This window comes from Leptodactylus fuscus, chromosome 6, assembly GCF_031893055.1.
Source record: "Leptodactylus fuscus isolate aLepFus1 chromosome 6, aLepFus1.hap2, whole genome shotgun sequence".
In the NCBI taxonomy this organism is placed as follows: domain Eukaryota; kingdom Metazoa; phylum Chordata; class Amphibia; order Anura; family Leptodactylidae; genus Leptodactylus; species Leptodactylus fuscus.
The window spans coordinates 173,564,511-173,585,749 of NC_134270.1; the positions used below are offsets into that span (position 1 = coordinate 173,564,511).

General features: G+C 46.3%; 1 protein-coding gene across 1 annotated transcript in view; it reads right to left on the minus strand.

The window, feature by feature from the left end:
- The window catches only part of LOC142209024 (phospholipase A2 inhibitor and Ly6/PLAUR domain-containing protein-like), a 51,106-nt gene extending 31,210 nt beyond the window's left edge, over window positions 1-19,896 (minus strand). The window contains exon 1 of the mRNA XM_075277959.1: window positions 19,827-19,896. Within this exon, the coding sequence (XP_075134060.1) occupies window positions 19,827-19,878 (52 nt within the window). The 5' untranslated portion in view covers window positions 19,879-19,896. The remainder of the gene's footprint in view (window positions 1-19,826) is intronic.
- Window positions 19,897-21,239: the final 1,343 nt, after the last annotated feature.

Here is a 21,239-nt window from a genome sequence, read left to right on the forward strand (position 1 = left end):
CTGTTTCATCAAGTTCAAACTTATGTAAAAAAACCCTTTAAAGCCGTATTATTATGGGGTTTTTGGCCTCAAATGCATATTTGATACCGATCTATGGGGATCTGCTGATCTGGCCTCTGGGCACTAGAAGCTGCAGCAATGGAAGGGGAGCAAATGTAGTCTACTACCATTCGTGTAACAGTAGCAAAGATCCAGTGGCATAACTAGGAATGGCGGGGCCCCGTGGTAAACTTTTGACATGCTCGACGGACCGACATCCCCCCCGCGCATTCCTGTGCACTGTATTATGCCCCATAGTGGCCCCTGCACACAGTATTATGTCCCATAGTGGCCCCTGCACACAGTATTATGTCCCATAGTGGCCCCTGCACACAGTATTATGTCCCATAGTGGCCCCTGCACACAGTATTATGCCTCATGGTGACCCCTCCACACAGTATTATGTCCCATAGTGGCCCCTGCACACAGTATTGTTCCCCATAGTTGCCCCTGCACACATTACTATGCCCCATATGGCCCCTGCACAAAGTATTATCCCCCATAGTGGTCCCTGCACACAGTATTATGCCCCATAGTGGCCCCTGCACACAGTATTGTTCCCCATAGTTGCCCCTGCACACATTACTATGCCCCATATGGCCCCTGCACAAAGTATTATCCCCCATAGTGGTCCCTGCACACAGTATTATACCCCATAGTGGCCCCTGCACACAGTATTGTTCCCCATAGTTGCCCCTGCACACATTACTATGCCCCATAGTGGCCCCTGCACACAGTATTATGTCCCATAATGGCCCCTGCACACAGTATTATCCCCCATAGTGGTCCCTGCACACAGTATTATGCCCCATAGTGGCCCCTGCACATAGTATTATACCCCATAGTGGCCCCTGCACACAGTATTGTTCCCCATAGTTGCCCCTGCACACATTACTATGCCCCATAGTGGCCCCTGCACACAGTATTATGTCCCATAATGGCCCCTGCACACAGTATTATCCCCCATAGTGGTCCCTGCACACAGTATTATGCCCCATAGTGGCCCCTGCACATAGTATTATACCCCATAGTGGCCCCTGCACACAGTATTGTTCCCCATAGTTGCCCCTGCACACATTACTATGCCCCATAGTGGCCCCTGCACACAGTATTATGCCCCATAATGAAAACCCATGAGCAATTATTATATTCTAGGATCTTTTCAGACCCCAGAGTATAATAATTGGTGACCAAGAGGGGATACAAACATAAAAAACACTGTCACTCACCTATCCCCGGCTCCACTGCAGTCCTCGGTGGTGTCAGCCATCTTCAATGGTGTCCAGACGTCACATGACGCGGGACGCAGGTAGATAGGGCAGCAGTTCCAGCGGATCAGTATGGGTTCCAGGCAGCGCCGCACCTCCCATGAGGCGACCTGAAGCGACCGCTTCAGGCGGCGCTATGCCAGGGAGGGCGGCATTTTTGCTTACCTAAGCCAGTCCAGGACAAGCTGTCCTGGACTGGCTTAGCACCGAGCGGTGGATTGGGGAGGCCACTGGAGCAGCGCTGCTCCAGCAGCCTCCTCTCACGCTCAGGCAGAGAGCAGGTCCTCTCCGTGCCTGCTCTCTACCTGCGAACGGTGCTAAGCCCCGCCCCCTTCGCATCGCTCCGCCCCTTCTCTCCGCAACGCCCCCTCCGCTCTGCCTCCTCCTCGGGGGGAGGGGGGGCGGCTTTCTGTCGTTCGCCTAGGGCGGCGACAGGGGTAGGTTCACCCCTGGTTCCAGGTGTCAGACACCCATAGATTAAATACTGATGACTTATCCTTTGAATATGTCAGCAGTGTAAAAAATGCATGCGGATCCAGAAAACCTCTTTAAGGCTGGGCTGTAAACGCTGTGGTTTGGCCATGGCAGAAACGCCAAGGCAAAAAAACACAGCGTTTTACAGTCTTTGCAAAGGGAAAGGTATTCTAGGTATAATTGAAGCCAAAAGTTCGCAGAGAAAACCTCTAGAGACTTTCTGTGAAAAGCACTGCAGGAAAAACCCTGATGCGTTGCCTTTATGTTTTTTCTTGCAGCGCTTTTTGCTGCTGTCCGCTATGTGGGACCTTAGCCTAAAATATACAGATCTAGTAGAGCATTGGTCTTCAGAATCACATCAATCACTGTGACATACGCAGGTATCAGAGGACCCAGGTTGTGTCAAGAAAACATTCCACGAAACACCATCACTCCACCACCATCATGCTGAACTGGTGACATCTGACTCGATGAGTTGATCAATTCACGTTATCAGACAAATGGGTGGTAGGACTGGAATCCCTTCCTTGTCTCTGAATGTGACGTCAGCACCTAATTATACGTAGCCCCTACTTACCCCCCACAACTTCCCTGAAATGAGTCACAGCCAAGACACCTCCAATTGTTAGAACATTTCCTGTAGTATTTTTTAAAGCCATTGAGACAAAAAGGAAGAGGAAGCTTTAAAGAAATTCAAGGCTGAGACCCGTCTGGATGAATACAACATGTGTGCATAGATGAGTCATCTTTATATACGCTGGATGTGTGTATACATGTGTATGTGTATATGTATGTGATGTGCATGTGAGTGTAATGTATATGTGTGTGTAATGTGAATGTGAGTGTAATGTATATGTGTGTGTAATGTGAATGTGAGTGTAATGTATATGTGTGTGTAATGTGAATGTGAGTGTAATTATATATATGTGTGTAATGTGAATGTGTGTGTAATGTGAATGTGAGTGTAATGTATATATGTGTGTAATGCGCATGTGAGTGTAATGTATATGTGTGTGTAATGTGCATGTGAGTGTAATGTATATATGTGTGTAATGTGAATGTGTGTGTAATGTGAATGTGAGTGTAATGTATATATGTGTGTAATGTGAATGTGAGTGTAATGTGCATGTGAGTGTAATGTATATATGTGTGTAATGTGCATGTGAGTGTAATGTATATGTGTGTGTAATGTGCATGTGAGTGTAATGTATATGTGTGTGTAATATGAATGTATATGCTGTGTACAGTGATGGAAATGATTATTTGACCCCTCGCTGATTTTGTAAGTTCGCCCACTGACAAAGACATGAACAGTCTATAAGTTTAAGGGTCAGTTAATTGCAACAGTGAGAGATAGAATATCAAAAAATAGATCCAGAAACATTACATCATACAAATGTTATAAATTTATTTGCATTTTGTAGAGAGAAATAAGTATGTGACCCCCTACCAACCATTAAAATTATAGACCATTCATGTCTATGTCAGTGGGCAAACTTACAAAATCAGCAAGGGGGTCACATACTTTTTTCCTCCACTGTATATGTGTGTAATGTTTTTGTATTACTTCTATAGAATGTCTGACCATCAGATTTCTCGTGTTGTCAGATAAGAACATGTCATAATGAGCAGCGAAATTCACAAAAATTTAAAATAAGAATGAAAAAAAAATCACAAAAATGTGTTGAGTTATTTTATACATGTTCTTCATTAGACTTTCAGTAGATCTCACAGATATATTGTACATGATTAGAGATGAGCGAACACTAAAATGTTCGAGGTTCGAAATTCGATTCGAACAGCCGCTCAATGTTCGTGTGTTCGAACGGGTTTCGAACCCCATTATAGTCTATGGGGAACATATACTCGTTAAGGGGGAAACCCAAATCCGTGTCTGGAGGGTCACCAAGTCCACTATGACACCCCAGGAAATGATGCCAACACCTCTGGAATGACACTGGGACAGCAGGGGAAGCATGTCTGGGGGCATCTAACACACCAAAGACCCTCTATTACCCCAACATCACAGCCTAACAACTACACACTTTACACACTCAATACCACCTCTCTGACAGTAGGAAAACACCTTGAAACATGTGGATTTGGCACTTGCAGTGAGGAGAGCTTGTCACCAGCAGTGAATTTGGCCCTTGTAGTAAGTTGAGGTTGGCACCAACATTTGTTTTGAAAATCAGGGTGGATTGAGCCTCTAACCAGCAGAGTTTGGGCAAATTCATGGTGGAGGGAGCCTCTAAACACCCCAGTTTGGGCAAATTCATGGTGGAGGGAGCCTCTAAAAACCCCAGTTTGGACCAATTCATGGTGGAGGGAGCCTCTAACCAGCCCAGTTTGGGCAAATTCATGGTGGAGGGAGCCTCTAAAAAACCCAGTTTGGACCAATTCATGGTGGAGGGAGCCTCTAACCAGCCCAGTTTGGGCAAATTCATGGTGGAGGGAGCCTCTAACCAGCCCAGTTTGGACCAATTAATGGTGGAGGGAGCCTCTAACCAGCCCAGTTTGGACCAATTAATGGTGGAGGGAGCCTCTAACCACCCCAGTTTGGACCAATTCATGGTGGAGGGAGCCTCTAAACAGCCAAGTTTGGACCAATTCATGGTGGAGGGAGCCTCTAAAAACCCCAGTTTGGACCAATTCATGGTGGAGGGAGCCTCTAACCAGCCCAGTTTGGACCAATTAATGGTGGAGGGAGCCTCTAACCAGCCCAGTTTGGACCAATTCATGGTGGAGGGAGCCTCTAAAAACCCCAGTTTGGACCAATTCATGGTGGAGGGAGCCTCTAACCAGCCCAGTTTGGGCAAATTCATGGTGGAGGGAGCCTCTAACCAGCCCAGTTTGGACCAATTAATGGTGGAGGGAGCCGCTAAACAGCCAAGTTTGGACCAATTCATGGTGGAGGGAGCCTCTAAAAACCCCAGTTTGGACCAATTCATGGTGGAGGGAGCCTCTAACCAGCCCAGTTTGGACCAATTAATGGTGGAGGGAGCCTCTAACCAGCCCAGTTTGGACCAATTAATGGTGGAGGGAGCCTCTAACCACCCCAGTTTGGACCAATTCATGGTGGAGGGAGCCTCTAACCAGCCCAGTTTGGGCAAATTCATGGTGGAGGGAGCCTCTAAACAGCCCAGTTTGGACCAATTCATGGTGGAGGGAGCCTCTAACCAGCCCAGTTTGGACCAATTAATGGTGGAGGGAGCCTCTAACCAGCCCAGTTTGGACCAATTAATGGTGGAGGGAGCCTCTAACCAGCCCAGTTTGGACCAATTAATGGTGGAGGGAGCCTCTAACCAGCCCAGTTTGGACCAATTAATGGTGGAGGGAGCCTCTAACCACCCCAGTTTGGACCAATTCATGGTGGAGGGAGCCTCTAAACAGCCAAGTTTGGACCAATTCATGGTGGAGGGAGCCTCTAAAAACCCCAGTTTGGACCAATTCATGGTGGAGGGAGCCTCTAACCAGCCCAGTTTGGGCAAATTCATGGTGGAGGGAGCCTCTAACCAGCCCAGTTTGGACCAATTAATGGTGGAGGGAGCCGCTAAACAGCCCAGTTTGGGCAAATTCATGGTGGAGGGAGCCTCTAAACAGCCCAGTTTGGACCAATTCATGGTGGAGGGAGCCTCTAAAAAACCCAGTTTGGACCAATTCATGGTGGAGGGAGACTCTAAACAGCCCAGTTTGGGCAAATTCATGGTGGAGGGAGCCTCTAAACAGCCCAGTTTGGGCAAATTCATGGTGGAGGGAGCCTCTAACCAGCCCAGTTTGGACCAATTAATGGTGGAGGGAGCCTCTAACCAGCCCAGTTTGGACCAATTAATGGTGGAGGGAGCCTCTAACCAGCCCAGTTTGGACCAATTAATGGTGGAGGGAGCCTCTAACCAGCCCAGTTTGGACCAATTAATGGTGGAGGGAGCCTCTAACCACCCCAGTTTGGACCAATTCATGGTGGAGGGAGCCTCTAAACAGCCAAGTTTGGACCAATTCATGGTGGAGGGAGCCTCTAAAAACCCCAGTTTGGACCAATTCATGGTGGAGGGAGCCTCTAACCAGCCCAGTTTGGGCAAATTCATGGTGGAGGGAGCCTCTAACCAGCCCAGTTTGGGCAAATTCATGGTGGAGGGAGCCTCTAAACAGCCCAGTTTGGGCAAATTCATGGTGGAGGGAGCCTCTAACCAGCCCAGTTTGGACCAATTAATGGTGGAGGGAGCCTCTAACCAGCCCAGTTTGGACCAATTAATGGTGGAGGGAGCCTCTAACCACCCCAGTTTGGACCAATTCATGGTGGAGGGAGCCTCTAAACAGCCAAGTTTGGACCAATTCATGGTGGAGGGAGCCTCTAAAAACCCCAGTTTGGACCAATTCATGGTGGAGGGAGCCTCTAACCAGCCCAGTTTGGGCAAATTCATGGTGGAGGGAGCCTCTAAACAGCCCAGTTTGGGCAAATTCATGGTGGAGGGAGCCTCTAACCAGCCCAGTTTGGACCAATTAATGGTGGAGGGAGCCTCTAACCAGCCCAGTTTGGACCAATTAATGGTGGAGGGAGCCTCTAACCACCCCAGTTTGGACCAATTCATGGTGGAGGGAGCCTCTAAACAGCCAAGTTTGGACCAATTCATGGTGGAGGGAGCCTCTAAAAACCCCAGTTTGGACCAATTCATGGTGGAGGGAGCCTCTAACCAGCCCAGTTTGGGCAAATTCATGGTGGAGGGAGCCTCTAACCAGCCCAGTTTGGACCAATTAATGGTGGAGGGAGCCGCTAAACAGCCCAGTTTGGGCAAATTCATGGTGGAGGGAGCCTCTAAACAGCCCAGTTTGGACCAATTCATGGTGGAGGGAGCCTCTAAAAAACCCAGTTTGGACCAATTCATGGTGGAGGGAGCCTCTAAACAGCCCAGTTTGGGCAAATTCATGGTGGAGGGAGCCTCTAAACAGCCCAGTTTGGGCAAATTCATGGTGGAGGGAGCCTCTAACCAGCCCAGTTTGGACCAATTAATGGTGGAGGGAGCCTCTAAACAGCCAAGTTTTGGGAAATTCATGGTGGAGGGAGCCTCTAACCAGCCCAGTTTGGACCAATTCATGGTGGAGGGAGCCTCTAAACAGTCCAGTTTGGGCAAATTCATGGTGGAGGGAGCCTCTAAAAAACCCAGTTTGGACCAATTCATGGTGGAGGGAGCCTCTAACCAGCCCAGTTTGGACCAATTAATGGTGGAGGGAGCCTCTAAACAGCCAAGTTTGGACCAATTCATGGTGGAGGGAGCCTCTAAAAACCCCAGTTTGGACCAATTCATGGTGGAGGGAGCCTCTAACCAGCCCAGTTTGGGCAAATTCATGGTGGAGGGAGCCTCTAAACAGCCCAGTTTGGGCAAATTCATGGTGGAGGGAGCCTCTAACCAGCCCAGTTTGGACCAATTAATGGTGGAGGGAGCCTCTAACCAGCCCAGTTTGGGCAAATTCATGGTGGAGGGAGCCTCTAACCAGCCCAGTTTGGACCAATTAATGGTGGAGGGAGCCGCTAAACAGCCCAGTTTGGGCAAATTCATGGTGGAGGGAGCCTCTAAACAGCCCAGTTTGGACCAATTCATGGTGGAGGGAGCCTCTAAAAAACCCAGTTTGGACCAATTCATGGTGGAGGGAGCCTCTAAACAGCCCAGTTTGGGCAAATTCATGGTGGAGGGAGCCTCTAAACAGCCCAGTTTGGGCAAATTCATGGTGGAGGGAGCCTCTAACCAGCCCAGTTTGGACCAATTAATGGTGGAGGGAGCCTCTAAACAGCCAAGTTTTGGGAAATTCATGGTGGAGGGAGCCTCTAAACAGCCCAGTTTGGGCAAATTCATGGTGGAGGGAGCCTCTAAACAGCCCAGTTTGGGCAAATTCATGGTGGAGGGAGCCTCTAACCAGCCCAGTTTGGACCAATTAATGGTGGAGGGAGCCTCTAACCAGCCCAGTTTGGACCAATTAATGGTGGAGGGAGCCTCTAACCACCCCAGTTTGGACCAATTCATGGTGGAGGGAGCCTCTAAACAGCCAAGTTTGGACCAATTCATGGTGGAGGGAGCCTCTAAAAACCCCAGTTTGGACCAATTCATGGTGGAGGGAGCCTCTAACCAGCCCAGTTTGGGCAAATTCATGGTGGAGGGAGCCTCTAACCAGCCCAGTTTGGGCAAATTCATGGTGGAGGGAGCCTCTAAAAAACCCAGTTTGGACCAATTCATGGTGGAGGGAGCCTCTAAAAAACCCAGTTTGGACCAATTCATGGTGGAGGGAGCCTCTAAACAGCCCAGTTTGGGCAAATTCATGGTGGAGGGAGCCTCTAAACAGCCCAGTTTGGGCAAATTCATGGTGGAGGGAGCCTCTAACCAGCCCAGTTTGGACCAATTAATGGTGGAGGGAGCCTCTAAACAGCCAAGTTTTGGGAAATTCATGGTGGAGGGAGCCTCTAACCAGCCCAGTTTGGACCAATTCATGGTGGAGGGAGCCTCTAACCAGCCCAGTTTGGGCAAATTCATGGTGGAGGGAGCCTCTAAACAGCCCAGTTTGGGCAAATTCATGGTGGAGGGAGCCTCTAACCAGCCCAGTTTGGACCAATTAATGGTGGAGGGAGCCTCTAACCAGCCCAGTTTGGACCAATTAATGGTGGAGGGAGCCTCTAACCACCCCAGTTTGGACCAATTCATGGTGGAGGGAGCCTCTAAACAGCCAAGTTTGGACCAATTCATGGTGGAGGGAGCCTCTAAAAACCCCAGTTTGGACCAATTCATGGTGGAGGGAGCCTCTAACCAGCCCAGTTTGGGCAAATTCATGGTGGAGGGAGCCTCTAACCAGCCCAGTTTGGGCAAATTCATGGTGGAGGGAGCCTCTAAACAGCCCAGTTTGGGCAAATTCATGGTGTAGGGAGCCTCTAACCAGCCCAGTTTGGACCAATTAATGGTGGAGGGAGCCTCTAACCAGCCCAGTTTGGACCAATTAATGGTGGAGGGAGCCTCTAACCAGCCCAGTTTGGACCAATTCATGGTGGAGGGAGCCTCTAAACAGCCAAGTTTGGACCAATTCATGGTGGAGGGAGCCTCTAAAAACCCCAGTTTGGACCAATTCATGGTGGAGGGAGCCTCTAACCAGCCCAGTTTGGGCAAATTCATGGTGGAGGGAGCCTCTAAACAGCCCAGTTTGGGCAAATTCATGGTGGAGGGAGCCTCTAACCAGCCCAGTTTGGACCAATTAATGGTGGAGGGAGCCTCTAACCAGCCAAGTTTGGACCAATTAATGGTGGAGGGAGCCTCTAACCACCCCAGTTTGGACCAATTCATGGTGGAGGGAGCCTCTAAACAGCCAAGTTTGGACCAATTCATGGTGGAGGGAGCCTCTAAAAACCCCAGTTTGGACCAATTCATGGTGGAGGGAGCCTCTAACCAGCCCAGTTTGGGCAAATTCATGGTGGAGGGAGCCTCTAACCAGCCCAGTTTGGACCAATTAATGGTGGAGGGAGCCGCTAAACAGCCCAGTTTGGGCAAATTCATGGTGGAGGGAGCCTCTAAACAGCCCAGTTTGGACCAATTCATGGTGGAGGGAGCCTCTAAAAAACCCAGTTTGGACCAATTCATGGTGGAGGGAGCCTCTAAACAGCCCAGTTTGGGCAAATTCATGGTGGAGGGAGCCTCTAAACAGCCCAGTTTGGGCAAATTCATGGTGGAGGGAGCCTCTAACCAGCCCAGTTTGGACCAATTAATGGTGGAGGGAGCCTCTAAACAGCCAAGTTTTGGGAAATTCATGGTGGAGGGAGCCTCTAACCAGCCCAGTTTGGACCAATTCATGGTGGAGGGAGCCTCTAAACAGCCCAGTTTGGGCAAATTCATGGTGGAGGGAGCCTCTAACCAGCAGAGTTGTGGGAAAGCAGGGTGGAGGGAGCCTCTAACCAGCAGAGTTGGTGGAAATCAGGGTGGAGGGAGCCTCTAACCAGCAGAGTTGGGGGAAATCATGTTGGAGGGAGCCTAGTATTAGCAGAATTGTGCAACGCTTATGGTGGATGAGTATGAGGATGCGGAGGAATTGGAGAGGTTGAGTACAGACATGGAGTTTCATGTTGGGGTGCTTTACACAGGTGGGCACAAAAATGAAGGCTCTATCCAGTGGTGGTTCATTTTTATCAAAGTGAGCCGGTCGGCACTCTCAGCTGACAGACGGGTGCGCTTGTCAGTGATGATGCCACCGGCTGCACTGAACACCCTCTCAGATAGGACGCTGGCGGCAGGACAGGACAGCACCTCCAAGGCATATAGGGCAAGTTCAAGCCACAGGTCCAACTTCGACACCCAATACGTGTAGGGCGCAGAGGGGTCGGAGAGGACAGGGCTGTGGTCGGAAAGGTATTCCCGCAACATGCGCCTATACTTCTCACGCCTGGTGACACTAGGACCCTCCGTGGCGGCACTTTGGCGAGGGGGTGCCATCAAGGTGTCCCAGACCTTAGACAGTGTGCCCCTCGTTTGTGTGGACCGGTGAGAACTTGGTTGCCTACTGGAGGAACTGCCCTCCCTGCCGCCAACGTCACATGCTGGAAACATCTCCATCATATTCTGCACCAATTGCCTGTGGCAAGCATTGATGCGATTGGCCCTCCCCTCTACCGGAATAAAAGACGAGATGTTGTTTTTATACCGGGGGTCAAGGATAGCAAAGATCCAGTACTGGTTGTCCTCCATGATTTTGACAATACGCTTGTCGGTTGTAAAGCACCCCAACATGAACTCAGCCATGTCTGCCACAGTGTTAGTTGGCATGACTCCTCTGGCCCCACCGGAAAGTTCAATCTCCATTTCCTCCTCATCCTCCATGTCTACCCATCCGCGCTGCAACAATGGGACGATTCGAAGTTGCCCGGAAGCCTCCTGTATCACCATCACATCATCGGACAACTCTTCTTCCTCCTCCTCCTCCTCCTCCTCCTCCTCCATTAAACGCAGTGAAGCGGACAGATGTGTGGACCTACTCTCCAGCTGTGACGGATCGGATGCTATCCCTAACTCCTCTGTGTGATCTGAGTTATCCCTGATGTCAATCAGGGATTCTCTCAGAACACACAAGAGCGGGATTGTAAGGCTCACCATCGCATCCTCAGAGCTCACCCTCCTTGTGGACTCCTCAAAGACCCGTAGGATGTCACAAAGGTCTCTCATCCATGGCCACTCATGGATGTGAAACTGAGGCAGCTGACTTTGTGGCACCCTAGGGTTTTGTAGCTGGTATTCCATCAAAGGTCTCTGCTGCTCAACCACTCTATTCAACATCTGAAACGTTGAGTTCCAGCGTGTGGGGACGTCGCACAAAAGCCGGTGTTGTGGCACATGCAGGCGTTGCTGGAGAGATTTTAAGCTAGCAGCGGCTACTGTCGACTTGCGAAAGTGGGCGCACATGCGCCGCACTTTCACCAGTAGCTCTGGAACATTGGGGTAGCTCTTTAGGAAACGTTGCACCACTAGGTTGAAGACGTGGGCCAGGCATGGAACATGTTGGAGTCCGGCAAGCTCCAGAGCTGCTACCAGGTTCCGGCCGTTATCACAAACGACCATGCCTGGGCCCAGGTGCAGCGGCTCAAACCATATTGCCGTCTCATCGAGGAGGGCATCCCTCACCTCGGAGGCAGTGTGCTGTCTGTCCCCCAAGCTGATCAGCTTCAGCACAGCCTGCTGACGTCTACCAACGCCAGTGCTGCAACGTTTCCAACTCGTAGCTGGGGTCAATCTAACAGCGGAGGAGGAGGCGGTGGCGGAGGAGGAGGCGGTGGCGGAGGAGGAGGCGGTAGAGGAGGAGGAGGAGGGGGGTGTTCTTCTCGTGTCCCTGCCAGGAATGTTAGGCGGGGAGACGAGGTACACCGGGCCAGTTTGGGAAGCAGTCCCAGCCTCAACTACATTCACCCAGTGTGCCGTCAGTGAAATGTAGCGTCCCTGTCCGCATGCACTTGTCCACGCGTCGGTGGTCAAGTGGACCTTTGTGCAAAGCGCGGAACTAAGGGCCCGCCTGATGTTGAGTGACACGTGCTGGTGCAAGGCGGGGACGGCACACCGGGAGAAGTAGTGACGGCTAGGGACGGCATAGCGAGGTGCCGCAGTTGCCATCAGGTCCAGGAAGGCGGGAGTTTCAACAAGCCGGAACGCCAACATCTCCTGGGCCAGCAGTTTAGCGATGTTGGCGTTCAAGGCTTGCGCGTGTGGGTGGTTAGCAGTGTATTTCTGCCGCCGCTCCAATGTCTGAGAGATGGTGGGTTGTTGTAAAGAAACGCCTGATGGTGCCTTTGATGGTGCAGGAGAAGGAGATAAGACAGGACCAGGGGAGGATGAGGTAGAAGTCAACAAAGTGGCGGAGGCAGATGAAGTGGTGTCCTGGCTCGTCCTCTGGAGTGCATCGCCAGCACAGTCAGCAGTGGCAGTGGCAGAGGCAGAGGCAGTGGCAGAGGCAGTGGCAGTGGCGTGAACGGCAGGCGGCCTTTGTCCTGCCGTTGCTGCCTGCCACTGATTCCAGTGCTTGGATTCCAAATGACGGCGCATTGAAGTGGTGGACAGGTTGCTCTTCTCAGAGCCCCTAATCAATTTCGAGAGGCAAATTGTGCAGACAACACTATATCTGTCCTCGGCGCATTCCTTGAAAAAACTCCACACCTTCGAGAAACGTGCCCTCGAGGTGGGAGTTTTTCGGGGCTGGGTACGAACTGGAACATCTTGGGAGATTCCGGGTGTGGCCTGGCTTCGCCTAAGCTGCTGACCTCTGCCTCTGCCTCTAGCTACCCTTTTTGGTGCTGCACCTGCCTCAACATCCACACTACTTTCCCCACTTGACATCCCCCCTGTCCAGGTCGGGTCAGTGTCCTCATCATCCACCACTTCCTCTTCCAACTCCTGTCTCATCTCCTCCTCCCGCACAATGCGCCGGTCAACTGGATGCCCTGACGGCAACTGCGTCACATCATCGTCGATGAGGGTGGGTTGCTGGTCATCCACCACCAAATCGAACGGAGATGGAGGAGACTCTAGTGTTTGAGCATCTGGACACAGATGCTCCTCTGTTAGGTTCGTGGAATCGTGACGTGGAGAGGCAGGTTGAGGGACAATGAAAGGAGCGGAGAACAGCTCTGGGGAGCAGGGACAGTTTGGGTTATTGTTCTGTAAAGCTTCGGAATTTTGGGAGGAAGGAAGACAAGACTGTTGGGTAATAGGAGTAGAGGAGGCAGAGTCTGACTGGCTGCTGGACAATGTGCTGTAAGCGTTCTCTGACAGCCATTGCAAGACCTGTTCCTGGTTCTCGGGCCTACTAAGGTTTGTACCGTGCAGTTTAGTTAATGTGGCAAGCAACCCTGGCACTGTGGAGTGGCGCAATGCTTGCTGCCCCACAGGAGTAGGCACGGGACGCCCTGTGGCTTCACTGCTACCTTGCTCCCCAGAACCATTCCCCCGACCTCGCCCACGGCCTCGTCCACGTCCCTTTCCGGGAGCCTTGCGCATTTTGAATTCCTAGTTAGAAATTGGCACTGTATACCAGTAGTAAAAATTGTGGGTGCACGTAACCCCAATATATTCTTTGAATTCCCAGTCAGACACTGGCACTATATGGCAGTAGCAAGAAATGAGGGTATTTGTATTCCCAATATACTCTTTGAATTCCCAGTCAGACAATGGCACTGTATACCAGTAGTAAAAATTGTGGGTGCACGTAACCCCAATATATTCTTTGAATTACCAGTCAGAAACTGGCACTATATGGCAGTAGCAAGAAATGAGGGTATTTGTATTCCCAATATACTCTTTGAATTCCCAGTCAGACAATGGCACTGTATACCAGTAGTAAAAATTGTGGGTGCACGTAACCCCAATATATTCTTTGAATTACCAGTCAGAAACTGGCACTATATGGCAGTAGCAAGAAATGAGGGTATTTGTATTCCCAATATACTCTTTGAATTCCCAGTCAGACAATGGCACTGTATACCAGTAGTAAAAATTGTGGGTGCACGTAACCCCAATATATTCTTTGAATTACCAGTCAGAAACTGGCACTATATGGCAGTAGCAAGAAATGAGGGTATTTATAACCCCAATATATTCTTTGAATTCCCAGTCAGACAATGGCACTGTATACCAGTAGTAAAAATTGTGGGTGCACGTAACCCCAATATATTCTTTGAATTCCCAGTCAGAAACTGGCACTATATGGCAGTAGCAAGAAATGAGGGTATTTGTATTCCCAATATACTCTTTGAATTCCCAGTCAGACAATGGCACTGTATACCAGTAGTAAAAATTGTGGGTGCACGTAACCCCAATATATTCTTTGAATTACCAGTCAGAAACTGGCACTATATGGCAGTAGCAAGAAATGAGGGTATTTATAACCCCAATATATTCTTTGAATTCCCAGTCAGACAATGGCACTGTATACCAGTAGTAAAAATTGTGGGTGCACGTAACCCCAATATATTCTTTGAATTCCCAGTCAGAAACTGGCACTATATGGCAGTAGCAAGAAATGAGGGTATTTGTATTCACAATATACTCTTTGAATTCCCAGTCAGACAATGGCACTGTATACCAGTAGTAAAAATTGTGGGTGCACGTAACCCCAATATATTCTTTGAATTACCAGTCAGAAACTGGCACTATATGGCAGTAGCAAGAAATGAGGGTATTTATAACCCCAATATATTCTTTGAATTCCCAGTCAGACAATGGCACTGTATACCAGTAGTAAAAATTGTGGGTGCACGTAACCCCAATATATTCTTTGAATTACCAGTCAGAAACTGGCACTATATGGCAGTAGCAAGAAATGAGGGTATTTATAACCCCAATATATTCTTTGAATTCCCAGTCAGACAATGGCACTGTATACCAGTAGTAAAAATTGTGGGTGCACGTAACCCCAATATATTCTTTGAATTCCCAGTCAGACACTGGCACTATATGGCAGTAGCAAGAAATGAGGGTATTTGTATTCCCAATATACTCTTTGAATTCCCAGTCAGACAATGGCACTGTATACCAGTAGTAAAAATTGTGGGTGCACGTAACCCCAATATATTCTTTGAATTACCAGTCAGAAACTGGCACTATATGGCAGTAGCAAGAAATGAGGGTATTTATAACCCCAATATATTCTTTGAATTCCCAGTCAGACAATGGCACTGTATACCAGTAGTAAAAATTGTGGGTGCACGTAACCACAATATATTCTTTGAATTCCCAGTCAGAAACTGGCACTATATGGCAGTAGCAAGAAATGAGGGTATTTGTATTCCCAATATACTCTTTGAATTCCCAGTCAGACAATGGCACTGTATACCAGTAGTAAAAATTGTGGGTGCACGTAACCCCAATATATTCTTTGAATTCCCAGTCAGAAACTGGCACTATATGGCAGTAGCAAGAAATGAGGGTATTTATAACCCCAATATATTCTTTGAATTCCCAGTCAGACAATGGCACTGTATACCAGTAGTAAAAATTGTGGGTGCACGTAACCACAATATATTCTTTGAATTCCCAGTCAGAAACTGGCACTATATGGCAGTAGCAAGAAATGAGGGTATTTGTATTCCCAATATACTCTTTGAATTCCCAGTCAGACAATGGCACTGTATACCAGTAGTAAAAATTGTGGGTGCACGTAACCCCAATATATTCTTTGAATTCCCAGTCAGAAACTGGCACTATATGGCAGTAGCAAGAAATGAGGGTATTTGTATTCCCAATATACTCTTTGAATTCCCAGTCAGACAATGGCACTGTATACCAGTAGTAAAAATTGTGGGTGCACGTAACCCCAATATATTCTTTGAATTACCAGTCAGAAACTGGCACTATATGGCAGTAGCAAGAAATGAGGGTATTTGTATTCACAATATACTCTTTGAATTCCCAGTCAGACAATGGCACTGTATACCAGTAGTAAAAATTGTGGGTGCACGTAACCCCAATATATTCTTTGAATTACCAGTCAGAAACTGGCACTATATGGCAGTAGCAAGAAATGAGGGTATTTATAACCCCAATATATTCTTTGAATTCCCAGTCAGACAATGGCACTGTATACCAGTAGTAAAAATTGTGGGTGCACGTAACCCCAATATATTCTTTGAATTCCCAGTCAGACACTGGCACTATATGGCAGTAGCAAGAAATGAGGGTATTTGTATTCCCAATATACTCTTTGAATTCCCAGTCAGACAATGGCACTGTATACCAGTAGTAAAAATTGTGGGTGCACGTAACCCCAATATATTCTTTGAATTACCAGTCAGAAACTGGCACTATATGGCAGTAGCAAGAAATGAGGGTATTTATAACCCCAATATATTCTTTGAATTCCCAGTCAGACAATGGCACTGTATACCAGTAGTAAAAATTGTGGGTGCACGTAACCCCAATATATTCTTTGAATTCCCAGTCAGACACTGGCACTATATGGCAGTAGCAAGAAATGAGGGTATTTGTATTCCCAATATACTCTTTGAATTCCCAGTCAGACAATGGCACTGTATACCAGTAGTAAAAATTGTGGGTGCACGTAACCCCAATATATTCTTTGAATTACCAGTCAGAAACTGGCACTATATGGCAGTAGCAAGAAATGAGGGTATTTATAACCCCAATATATTCTTTGAATTCCCAGTCAGACAATGGCACTGTATACCAGTAGTAAAAATTGTGGGTGCACGTAACCACAATATATTCTTTGAATTCCCAGTCAGAAACTGGCACTATATGGCAGTAGCAAAAAATGAGGGTATTTGTATTCCCAATATACTCTTTGAATTCCCAGTCAGACAATGGCACTGTATACCAGTAGTAAAAATTGTGGGTGCACGTAACCCCAATATATTCTTTGAATTCCCAGTCAGAAACTGGCACTATATGGCAGTAGCAAGAAATGAGGGTATTTGTATTCCCAATATACTCTTTGAATTCCCAGTCAGACAATGGCACTGTATACCAGTAGTAAAAATTGTGGGTGCACGTAACCCCAATATATTCTTTGAATTCCCAGTCAGAAACTGGCACTATATGGCAGTAGCAAGAAATGAGGGTATTTGTATTCCCAATATACTCTTTGAATTCCCAGTCAGACAATGGCACTGTATACCAGTAGTAAAAATTGTGGGTGCACGTAACCCCAATATATTCTTTGAATTACCAGTCAGAAACTGGCACTATATGGCAGTAGCAAGAAATGAGGGTATTTGTATTCCCAATATACTCTTTGAATTCCCAGTCAGACAATGGCACTGTATACCAGTAGTAAAAATTGTGGGTGCACGTAACCCCAATATATTCTTTGAATTACCAGTCAGAAACTGGCACTATATGGCAGTAGCAAGAAATGAGGGTATTTATAACCCCAATATATTCTTTGAATTCCCAGTCAGACAATGGCACTGTATACCAGTAGTAAAAATTGTGGGTGCACGTAACCCCAATATATTCTTTGAATTACCAGTCAGAAACTGGCACTATATGGCAGTAGCAAGAAATGAGGGTATTTATAACCCCAATATATTCTTTGAATTCCCAGTCAGACAATGGCACTGTATACCAGTAGTAAAAATTGTGGGTGCACGTAACCACAATATATTCTTTGAATTCCCAGTCAGAAACTGGCACTATATGGCAGTAGCAAGAAATGAGGGTATTTGTATTCCCAATATACTCTTTGAATTCCCAGTCAGACAATGGCACTGTATACCAGTAGTAAAAATTGTGGGTGCACGTAACCCCAATATATTCTTTGAATTACCAGTCAGAAACTGGCACTATATGGCAGTAGCAAGAAATGAGGGTATTTATAACCCCAATATATTCTTTGAATTCCCAGTCAGACAATGGCACTGTATACCAGTAGTAAAAATTGTGGGTGCACGTAACCACAATATATTCTTTGAATTCCCAGTCAGAAACTGGCACTATATGGCAGTAGCAAGAAATGAGGGTATTTGTATTCCCAATATACTCTTTGAATTCCCAGTCAGACAATGGCACTGTATACCAGTAGTAAAAATTGTGGGTGCACGTAACCCCAATATATTCTTTGAATTCCCAGTCAGAAACTGGCACTATATGGCAGTAGCAAGAAATGAGGGTATTTGTATTCCCAATATACTCTTTGAATTCCCAGTCAGACAATGGCACTGTATACCAGTAGTAAAAATTGTGGGTGCACGTAACCCCAATATATTCTTTGAATTCCCAGTCAGAAACTGGCACTATATGGCAGTAGCAAGAAATGAGGGTATTTGTATTCCCAATATACTCTTTGAATTCCCAGTCAGACAATGGCACTGTATACCAGTAGTAAAAATTGTGGGTGCACGTAACCCCAATATATTCTTTGAATTACCAGTCAGAAACTGGCACTATATGGCAGTAGCAAGAAATGAGGGTATTTGTATTCCCAATATACTCTTTGAATTCCCAGTCAGACAATGGCACTGTATACCAGTAGTAAAAATTGTGGGTGCACGTAACCCCAATATATTCTTTGAATTACCAGTCAGAAACTGGCACTATATGGCAGTAGCAAGAAATGAGGGTATTTATAACCCCAATATATTCTTTGAATTCCCAGTCAGACAATGGCACTGTATACCAGTAGTAAAAATTGTGGGTGCACGTAACCCCAATATATTCTTTGAATTCCCAGTCAGACACTGGCACTATATGGCAGTAGCAAGAAATGAGGGTATTTGTATTCCCAATATATTCTTTGAATTCCCAGTCAGACAATGGCACTGTATACCAGTAGTAAAAATTGTGGGTGTATATAGCCCCAATTCTATTGCTAGGGGACTTGCAGGGTATTTCTGGGGTGAAGGTGGGGGGGCACACCGTTGGAACGGGTATCGGGGTATATATCGGGTATACGGGAATACACTGACAGTGTATTCCATTCAGGATCCTGGGAAAGCTGGGTTGCGGCGATTGAGCCCGTCAGTGCCACGTTACACTGACAAGCTTCTCCCTGGAATTTAGCTCTTACAAGAGCTGTTGGTTGTCTTCTCCTTCCTATCCTAGCCTGTCCCTGCCTACCCAGAATCTAAGCCCTAGCTAGCTGGACGGAAACCTCCGTCCTCGGTGAATTGCAAGCTCAGAATGACGCGAACCTGGGCGGCGCTGTTCTTTTAAATTAGAGGTCACATGTTTTCGGCAGCCAATGGGTTTTGCCTACTTTTTTCAACGTCACCGGTGTCGTAGTTCCTGTCCCACCTACCCTGTGCTGTTATTGGAGCAAAAAAGGCGCCAGGGAAGGTGGGAGGGGAATCGAGTAATGGCGCACTTTACCACGCGGTGTTCGATTCGATTCGAACATGCCGAACAGCCTAATATCCGATCGAACATGAGTTCGATAGAACACTGTTCGCTCATCTCTATACATGATATAACTTAGTGGGGGTTGTGTATTAGTAGTTACACTTATAAGTAGATCCCCATCTATTAACGTTGTAAACCATAACTTGATGTTTAATATTCTTAGACATGCAGCATAACTCACCAGCGGTGGTCTCTGAGTACGAGGACCCACAAAAAGAGCCGGGGGGACAAGTCACATCGTAGCCGGAGCAGGTGGTTGTAGATCTGCACTCCGTACATGAGAGAGCGGAACCTTAAGAGACATCACAGTCAGAACATGGATCAATTATTGTACTATTTGCCACCATGTAATAATAACATTATTATTCTTAATTATTATTATTATTATTATTATTATTATTATTATTATTATTATTATTATTGTAATAAAATGTATTAATAATTTAATTTAAATAATTAAATTATTAGATTAAAATAATTGATTAAAATAATTTATTAATGATTTATTAATTTATAATGTATTACTATTATCAAATAATGATTATTATTAATAATAATAATAATAATAATAATAATAATAATAATAATAATAATAATAATAATAATAATAATAATAAATCTATTTAAAAAATCAAGGAAACAAAAAGAAAACAGACAAATAATACATTTTCGGTAAATAACTTACTTGTTGCTGTAAGAGCTGAGAGGAGACTCAGGATCCTGATCAGGGAAGTCATTGCTCAGCTCCTGGGGACGGCTCGTACTGTACTGAGTGATAGGAACCTTGGCTGAGTTTCTCAACTTATAGATTTTGGGGAGGGGCACGGGAGGGTCTTCATCATTATAAAGAAAGGAAAACCTTCTCAACAAGAAATAACAAGAACAAAACTTCAATTGTTCAGAATTTAAGTTACTGGTTAGAAAAATTAGAAACTTAATAGATGAAATGTACAGAAGGTTAACCCTACACGTGCCTAAGAGGTGGCGATCTGGATATACAAGACATCACCACTTTATAGCAATATAAACGATATAGTTACATAGTTATAGGCTGACGTAGCTGGGAAAGTGGTTTGGAATATCTCTGTGCTCCGCTGTTGAATTCCTCCAAAGAATTCTTCATAAATCAGTCTCTAGGCGCCGTGCACTTCACGTATAATCCTTCCCCGCTTTGGCGCTTAGTGCGGTTAAATAAAGTACCGAAGTGCAACCAAAGGGACGAGTAAAGGAAATATACATGATATACCATTCCATAAGCATCAATGTAAAAAAGCAACCTAGCTGATTCTGATGCTGTGTCTGCTCTCACCGCCTCCTGGGTAGGCTATTCCACAGATTCACAGTCATGACAGTAATGATAACTTGTTAGCTTAACCCTTTTTATGAGACCTGGGTGGGCTTCTGGTATCATCACCTGACAGCCTCTCAGCCAATCACGAGTGGTGGGTGGAGAAGCCACAGTGATGATGTCATACAGGTCACCTTTTGAGTGCCAAATCTTATTTTATTAAGTATTGTATTTTTTTTTTTTATTTTTTTTTTTGCAATAGCCTTTTTTAATCCAGTGTTAGAATGGGTCAATGACAGTCCATATACATGTATATATATATATATATATATATATATATATATATATATATATATATACATATATATATATATATATATATATATATTCCTATGAAAAAGTTTGGGCACCCCTATTAATCTTAATCATTTTTAGTTCTAAATATTTTGGTGTTTGCAGCAGCCATTTCAGTTTGATATATCTAATAACTGATGGACACAGTAATATTTCAGGATTGAAATGAGGTTTATTGTACTAACAGAAAATGCGCAATATGCATTAAACCAAAATTTGACCGGTGCAAAAGTTTGGGTACCTCAACAGAAAAGTGACATTAATATTTAGTACATCCTCCTTTTGCAAAGATAACAGCCTCTAGTCGCTTCCTGTAGCTTTTAATCAGTTCCTGGATCCTGGATGAAGGTATTTTGGACCATTTCTTTCTACAAAACAATTCAAGTTCAGTTAAGTTTGATGGTCGCCGAGCATGGACAGCCCGCTTCAAATGATCTGAAAAAAAGATTGTTCAAC